We start from the raw sequence: 8,431 nt of genomic DNA on the forward strand, positions 1-8,431 counted from the left end.
ATTATATATATATATATATATATATATATAGTTTGCATAATCAGTGACAAGCCACTTTGCCAATTTACTATACCATATAAAAAATTCAGCTTCATCTGCTGAAATTAAAGGTTATAATCCAAGTTTTGATTTTGCTAAATCTTTGAAGAGCTTTTGGTACTGAACAAGCTTCATCTGGTAAAATTACAGATTCTAATTCAAGTTTTGATGTTGCTAAGATCTTTGAACAACTTTTGGTACTGAACAAGTTTCATCTGCTAAAACTAAAGATTCTTATCCAAGTTTTGATGTTGCTCACATCTTTGAAGAGTTTTTGGTACTGAACAAGCTCAGGCATTCAGAACAAGTGTATGTGTTTTGCTTTCAGAAGAAACAAATTAAAAAAATGTAAACTGGACATGATTTATTTAATTCAACAATAAATTACATTGCAATATGGGTGTTGGCAGAAGATTAGAGTTCTGGCATCAACAACCAGATTACATACACATGACAAAAGGATCATTTTATGTATTATTGCTCATAACATGACCCTGGACCAACAGGTGCCCTTCTAGCATAAAAATTCTTCACAGGAGCAGCTGGAACCCCTCGTTTATTCAACAGACATCTGAAGTTTTGCAACCGAGGCAATGCAGTTATGGTAATATTTTTTGATGTAGAATCTCTCTGACTCCATAACCGTTCTGTGGTAAACAAGGAGTAATTAGTTCAGCAGATGTAATTAGTTCACAGATAATGATATTTTAACCCACTTTTTTTTGACTCACTTTTAAACCACCACTCTCATCACCTTTAAATCATCACATCACATCACTACAAAAAATTAAAATAAATGATCTAAGGGTGATAAGAGTGGTGGGTTAAAAGTGGATCAAAAAATGTGGATTAAAATATCATTTTCTAATTTTCATATTATAGAAGAGGGACACTGAAATTTCTACTACCTATTCTCCGCAACAAAATCAGCTATTATATCAGGAAACCGCGGTGTACTGATTTTTGTTGCATAGCACAGTACTGTGCAACAAAAATAACAAAAATCAGTACACTGCAACAAAATGAGCAACAACACAATAGGGTGCTCATTGCCTGATATATTTTAGAAATACTACTAGGTTGGAAGACATATGAAAGAGTTAGCATAACACTACAAGTACACTGCAAGAATGTTGAACAACTTAGCATCAGCAAGATTTGCTAACCTGCAGCTGCAGCAGCTCGAGGCCATATTGTTTGCTGAACATCAGATGTATCAACTGTCTCAGCCCACATGCAAACTTCTCCTCCAATTACAAGTTCTTGTTCAGAAGCTTTGTGTATTCCCTCAAGTGGCTCAGCAGTATAGACCTCATCCCAAGGTACATCCAGATGGTCAAGATACCAGACACCCTGGTTACTGTAAATGCACCTGAAACCTTTTGCAACAACCTTTGGACAAACACCAGGGCCCAACCTACAGAATCACTTCAAATAATTTATTCTGAAACTGAGACATTGGAGGTTTGTCCTCCAGTAAAGCTGCTTACACAGATGGAAACTCACCAGTTGTGCACAATGGTTTTTGGATGGAGCTTTGATGGAAACGTATTGAAGGTTTCCTCCCTGAGTAATTGCAGAAAAAGAAAAAGACAAGAAAAAAATGTATATATATTTTGAGAACATTTAAAAAGCAGAACAATTGCATAGTGATTAGCTAACCTATACTGTTCCATGCATATGCAAACTTTTGAAATATTGATGTTTTCAATAGAAAGAAAGGATTAGGATAGAAAGGTGATACTAGGGTGAAATAGCTGCTGCTAAGTACAAATTAAGGGTACAAATCAGTTTTTTTTGAGTTATAATAAAACCTACATGTATATACAGATCATACCAATTCACTGGACTCCAATTTTTTGAAACCGCAATCTCTTGAGCCTTCAGTACAAAATATTGATAGGCATCTCTAGCGGTCATGTTGTGATTCTGAAGCCTGAAGTCAGAGTAAATGATCAAAATACAGAATATAAACGTAACATCTAAAATAAGTGCCTTTACATAGACAATTGACAAAATGGTTAACTTTACTGGCAGTTGACAATTATCTCCAACTAAAATCAAACTTTTGGGAATTGAGATTATAGGTTCATGACAGCTTCATAGCAAATAATCCAAACATTTCAGTTGATTGCAAAAAAATGACAAATGAAGTCACTCATATGGCGACAGAAATCCGGCCAAGATTAACAACTATAACAGAGACAGTAATTCAGTTGACATTGAGATTGCAGTCCGTTAAAAGCTTTGCTTAGTAAAAAAATACAAGATTATGAATGAAATAATTTTTGCAAGGAACAGCATTTGCCAAATCCTTTATATATAAGAAGTTTTTAGTTGAGTTCAATACATAAATGGCTAAACAAAAAGTCATCAAGAAATGTAAATAAACGAGTTTAACAAGTTAATGCTGATACCATTCCTTTATATGAGGGGTACTGCGCCAGCAATCTGTCAAATAAAACATAATTTTTCATCAATTAGCATTGTTGATGAAAATATTTTCGACATTTCAACAATAATTTTAATTCTACTTTTATTATACTTGTTATGGTATAAATAAATTCTACTTATATTTAATGATAAATAAACTCATAGAATTTATGGACTGCTAGAGGCCCTCTTGCAATGTGAATCCCAACCCCCCTCAAGGTTTGTAAATATTGGAAACTTTTCTGAGGAAACTTTTCTTTCATGGCTTTCTAAGACAAAAAAATAAAGGAACTATCAATTCAAAAGAGATGTTTCGGGTCTTGTAACCCTCATAATATCTAAACTGAGATTACTTTATTCATAGGATCACTTTAGTACAGATCAAATCATAACAATCACAAGTTTGCACGGAAGCACCAATCGACAATATCAATTTTTTAAATTATTATTGAAGATAGCAATGCAGGTCCCTTAAAATATAGATTTCAAACAAGGAGGAAACTTGGTGGTAGGTGTATCCAACAGCATCATTTAACCATTGGTTTCCATTCTCATTAGCCTTTATCACTTCTGAAATTAACTTCAACTTGTACTAATGATAAAAAACCATTTCCTTCATTTATAAGCATTTAGCTTTTAGTTCAATTGATTATTTGGCATGTTGCAATAAAAAAAAACAACTTAGACTGACCAGTATTAACTTCATCACCACCCAAGTGAAATAGCTCGAATGGGAAAATCGTTCTAATATCTGCAAAATTTATAAAGATTGTCATTTTTATGTGCGTAGAGACTAAGCACATAAAAACACAGCTGATACAGTACATGAACTAAAGTACTAAGCACAATTCAGTGTACATGATATGAGTGGGGAGATAAGGCAAGATGTTGGAATGGGATCGATTTGGTTTTAACAATCCGCACAATATTAGTAATATAGCAAGATGAATCAAGGACAAAATTAAGTAGATGAAGAAAAAATAATAAAGACGCACGAGTGATGGATACATGTTTTAATAATGCTCAAACAAACAATAAAAGAAAAAATGAAGAAAGCATAGAGACAGGCACATATATTGTTTCCCACTTCCACAAGACTAGATCAAAATTTTGAAATTAAAGTGGGAGCTACATAAATAATAAAAAAAAAACAGAGAAATAGAAAAAGAAAAACTAAAATTGTAATTTTAAGAGAATCTGCAACGAAAAATTCTTAAGTATAGCTATGATAGTATGACACTCCGGTGTAGACATAAGCAACTCTTCTGAATCACCAGTACCTAGCACCATTAGAGTAAATACAACAAAAACAACAATAATTGCAAAGTCTTATCCCTCTAGGTGGAGTAGGCTATATTCGTCACACAACACCACTAAACATGGTTAAAAAACAAAGCTTTGGACTAATTTTCATTTTAGTAGTAAAGGATACAAAACAAAGTAATAAGAGTTGAATTTTGTGAAAACATGTAGGTGCGATATCAATAGAATAATAACTAGTTATATTATTTATTTACTTCCCAGTAAAAATATCTATACATGTATAAAGTAAAAAAAAACATGAATTGTAGTATTTTATCAAATATAGTTGTCTAACATTGTATCCAGAAAATATTATAAAACAGATAATATTGCAAATAGTGTATTATCGTAGTTGTACAGTCGTACATTTTTATTCATGATTGGTAGTTTGGTATCATAAATCCCTTATTTCAACCCTTAAAATTATCAAATCATCAAACAACAATTTAGAGTATCCTTCTTCACTCTCTAATTAAACAATGGTACCTGGAAGTTGTTTGAAATAATGCATTTTTACAAGTGTATATACAAGTAAGATAACAATTCAAAAACAAGGTAATCCCAACACCGTCAGGTCAATATAGAAGGCGAAAAGTATCAAAGACGGTTAAAATAAATGAGGAAAGAGATACGTAATCTGTAAATGAATATTAAATGGTGTCTCTAATAGACTCTAAGCATGCAACATAACTAGCATTACTGACATTTTCAAGTTGTTTATGGTATAATCTTCCCAATATAGTGTTTAGCATGATTTCAAGAAGACAAAATGATATTCAATAGAGGTGAAAGTTGATATATGTAATAAAGAAATCTCAACAACTGAACAAGTATGGGGCTTAAGGTTTCATAGGAGCTTAACCTGTCAGAATACCAGAAATGACATCAAAAGTAAAGTTCTTTGAAACATCAAGTGGCTCCCTGCAGGTAGGTGATGGCCAAAGATCAGGATATCCTGCACCCCTATATCAAATAAAAAGAACCTTAAAATCTGTGTTAAGCATACCACTTGTCAGCAAAAAATAGAAATATTAAATCGCTGGAGTAACAATTGAAGTCAAAAGTTAATACAACTAATTGATTACAGTTCAACTTCACAAAAAAAAATTGAATAAAACCCAGCTAATAATCAGATGGAGCAAATATGAAATAGAAAAAAAAAATAGCAATGGCTTGCTAAAATAAACAAAAAAAAAAAAGCCGGTGTCAATCCTAGCATGTATCAGTCATTGGAGGAACGAGTATAGTGCCTACCTATATTCAACACCAAACTTACTTCAACGGAAGCACTCGACCCAATGAAATTACAGGTTGCAAGCTAAAATAAACTTTTTGTGGCCAACTCTTTCTTAAAAGAAATACAAGTGACAAATTTTGAGAAGTAAAATAAATTTCTTGGGTCTCCATGTGCGAAAGTAACAAAGCCAATTAGTATAATACTATCAGGCCATACTCAGCAAAAGAAAAACGACCAAGGCATGTTTTTTACCATGATTCTGCATGACCAGGGACATCCACTTCTGCCATCACATTTATGCCTGCAATCAATCATACAAATACTCAATGAAAGCATGCAGATTCACTTTTATTTTTATAAATGTATTTTGCATGAAACTAAGAAGATGAAAGAGCGAAAAGGAAAAGAAAACCATAAAATCCAAAATTATGATCAACATTATGTAGCTGGAACTTTGGAAGAGGAATTTGAAGATACCTCACCTCTCATTTTGGCGAAGCTTTATATCAACATACCATGTAAAATAAAAGAAAACACAACATTTGTCAATGTTAAATTAAGAAACTGACAATTCAATGAAAGGAAAAGGCACTACGCATATCTCTTCACAAGGCCATTATAATATTATTTTGGGATTTTAGTCACATATTTTCCCACCCCCATGATAGCCTTTCTTGGCCCCTCTTTCTTTGGTAACTTTTCATTCCCCAGGAAAATTGCTACTAAAACAGGGAGAGTATAAAAACAACTAATTTGGATAAAGTCTTACTTGACAATTTCATATGCATCTTCAACTGTGTAACGTTCCCACTTGGTATACGAACCTTTCCACAAGTCTGGATATGTAGGTACCTCAAGCGGAAATGACTCCTCATCTATGATGTGCCAATGTAGAACATTCTAAGCAGCATAATTTTTTATATTCAGCATTACATGAAAAGAAAAACAGCAAGGAAGAAAATTGAAAAAGCATATAACATATATCTTACAAGTTTAGCATAGGACATAGATTCAATAATCTGCTTAATTACAGTAATTGGTAAATAGTGCCTTGATGTATCTGCAAAAAAACATGTATCATTGTCCGCTGGTTAAGTATAAAACTGCTAGCAGAATAAAAATTTTCTCTTTAAAAACTTGAGCCTCACCCAACAAAAGCCCACGATATGCAAATCTAGGTTTATCTTGGATGGACCAAGGTGCCTTGTATATTTTTACTTTTTTAGTTGTATAATCGAAAGAACACAACTGGCTGAATGTCTGGTTCACCATGCAAAGACAACAATAGTTCAGTTTTCATTTTGCACAGTAAAAAAATAGACAAACTGAGACTTTGAGCAATTTACTTCATGCATGCCAATGCATATACAGGTTAGAGGGGTTTATGTTTCCACAATATCAAGATCAACGATGTAAAGGTATACGAAAAAAAAAAATACATTCTAGAAAGTTGATTAAATCCTATCCCATATACAAGGACACAGCAGATTATAGATTTGCCAACCCTATGGAGAAAAACATATCTAAATATGAAAATGGAAATACATGTTAGAAATCATCTTAGAATGAGTATGTCACAACAGGCATATCTGCTATCTACAACTCCAGACTCCAGTAACCAGATGTCAAATCAAGCCAGTAAGTGCTAAACAAGGACTAACTGCTCTCTATTCATCAACCTTCACCTCCTCGCCATCTCTTCCCACCACCACTCCTCCACTTCAAGCAGCCAAATAAAGTAAAAAGAAAAAGGAAGAATAAAAACAGTTTGAGCTCATTGACAAGCAAACTCTTTACATACCTCTAATCCCCGCAATGCACCATAAACAGTATTTGCCTGCAATGACAAAATCACAAAATAGGGTGATTAACCATCAAATGACCTAATTTGCTTTATTTGTTTGAGTCCAGAACCAATAAGCCAACCACAACTCTGTCTAAGTCTTTATTTTATTTTTTTCTACTTTTAAATCAATATGTTTTTCCTTTCTTTTACTAAACAAGAGCTTTAATGAATTTGGGCCGTACACAAGAAATGTGTCATACTGTAATCATAGAAAGAAAAAAAAGAGCTTGCTTGAATTGTTTCCAGTACGGGAAAGTAGGAAGGTCCCTCAAAAAGAAAAAAAAAAAGAAAAACAAAAGAAGGAAACAGAAAAACTAAAGCTGAAAACCAACTTCGATTCAACTTTTCGCACTGAGAAAATAAACGAAACATACTTCAGAGTCATCCAACTTTTTTCATACAGAATTTTCCAAAGGTACTCTTAAACTATAAACTAAGCACTACATTGCTTGATGAACAAAGAACCAAGAAGTTGTACTGTAACAAACAAGCAATTCCAATTCCAAATTACAAAAAAAAAAAAACGAATATCCAAATCCAACAATGTAGCTCACCTCAATTGTGACTTGGGAAGAGTCCTTGGCTTTGGGAACCAGCAGGGTATAGCTTTCATCCACTCCGAATTGAAGCTGCAGAGAGAAAAACAAAACAGAATAGTCATCACGCAGTTGAAGTTCCCACGTTGACTAACCAAGCAATTATCAACCCTCATCATATGAACTTAAGTTATCCCAATCAAAAAATTCCAAACCACGGCACCAACCTCCTCGTTGTCGGAATGGACAGTGATGTTCAATGTGTCAACATCGTATACCGAAACAGACGACACCAACCGCTCCCTCAGCTTTCTCATAAAACTAAACCCCAATCCCAATCCAGTGTGCTTGAATACGATCCCTCTGTACCGCTCAAACCCCGCTCTCAGAACCGCGGAGCCGCCACCGTTTCCGGCGACGGCGAGCTTGAGTGCAGGATCAACATCAAGAGCCTCGCCGCCGGAAGTGTACTCCGCCGGAAGGGGCCATAGGTAAGTGGGGGTTTCATCGGATTGATCCGAAGTAATATCAAGTGGAGCTCCTCGCCGCACAGAAATTGAGCTGACTGAAACAGCAAAGGAAATGAGGAAAAGAATGAGAAAACGAGAAAAAGAAGACGAAGAAGATACCAACATGGTGAAGTGAAACTGAGTGATTGAGAGAGAGGGATTTCTATTTATTTGGAGAATCCATGTTTTCTTTGTTACAACCTTTTTCCTTGTTCTTTACAATTTTCTTTTTCTTTACTGCAGGGTTTTACCATCATCTTCTTCATTCAAAGGCAAGAAAAATATCTGTATATGTGTACAAGAAGGGACAATGTTAGTTTATGACAACACTGGTCGATTCCGATAAGAATGTCGTGATAAAATCTGGGGTAAAATATCTTTTTTATCACTTGACTTTTACTAAATTTTAAAATTAATTTATTTTGAAATTTTAGATTAATTTAATTTTTTATTTTTTTAAATATGTAAATTTAATCATTTTAATAAATTTTATTAAATTAATTTAACAAATGTGTTTCACATTACTATT

At 33.7% G+C, this 8,431-nt stretch overlaps 1 protein-coding gene across 4 annotated transcripts; it reads right to left on the reverse strand.

Annotated features, from left to right (window-relative positions):
- Nucleotides 1-255: 255 nt before the first annotated feature.
- Nucleotides 256-8,172, reverse strand: LOC114185204 (beta-hexosaminidase 1). 4 transcript variants are annotated; one of them, XM_028072798.1, is made up of 16 exons: nucleotides 8,104-8,172; nucleotides 7,621-7,958; nucleotides 7,412-7,486; nucleotides 6,813-6,848; nucleotides 6,160-6,271; nucleotides 6,001-6,071; nucleotides 5,781-5,911; nucleotides 5,494-5,510; nucleotides 5,264-5,312; nucleotides 4,637-4,737; nucleotides 3,164-3,223; nucleotides 2,457-2,490; nucleotides 1,877-1,975; nucleotides 1,546-1,605; nucleotides 1,206-1,456; nucleotides 256-686 (listed from the first exon to the last, which is right to left on the reverse strand). In XM_028072798.1, exons 2-16 carry the CDS (start codon nucleotides 7,708-7,710, stop codon nucleotides 514-516), a joined length of 1,359 nt encoding a protein of 452 aa, XP_027928599.1. In that variant the 5' UTR covers nucleotides 7,711-7,958; nucleotides 8,104-8,172; the 3' UTR covers nucleotides 256-513. The 4 variants fall into 4 exon arrangements, with proteins under 4 accessions (XP_027928599.1, XP_027928598.1, XP_027928596.1 ...); XM_028072797.1 differs by lacking the exon at nucleotides 8,104-8,172 and adding an exon at nucleotides 8,027-8,042; XM_028072795.1 differs by lacking the exon at nucleotides 8,104-8,172 and having other exon boundaries at nucleotides 7,621-8,048.
- Nucleotides 8,173-8,431: the final 259 nt, after the last annotated feature.

Source organism: Vigna unguiculata, chromosome 5, assembly GCF_004118075.2.
Source record: "Vigna unguiculata cultivar IT97K-499-35 chromosome 5, ASM411807v1, whole genome shotgun sequence".
Taxonomy (NCBI): Eukaryota; Viridiplantae; Streptophyta; class Magnoliopsida; order Fabales; family Fabaceae; genus Vigna; species Vigna unguiculata.

What these genes read in the sequence shown, in the direction of transcription:
- LOC114185204 (XM_028072795.1), bottom strand. Translation starts at nt 8,028, where the DNA reads ATGTTGGTATCTTCTTCGTCTTCTTTTTCTCGTTTTCTCATTCTTTTC. An exon ending in ACCCCTCATATAAAGGAATG is followed by an intron (nt 1,976 to 2,456) that starts GTATCAGCATTA and finishes CTCTGACTTCAG; the next exon opens with GCTTCAGAATCACAACATGA. An exon ending in AAAACCATTGTGCACAACTG is followed by an intron (nt 1,457 to 1,545) that starts GTGAGTTTCCAT and finishes GTGATTCTGTAG; the next exon opens with GTTGGGCCCTGGTGTTTGTC.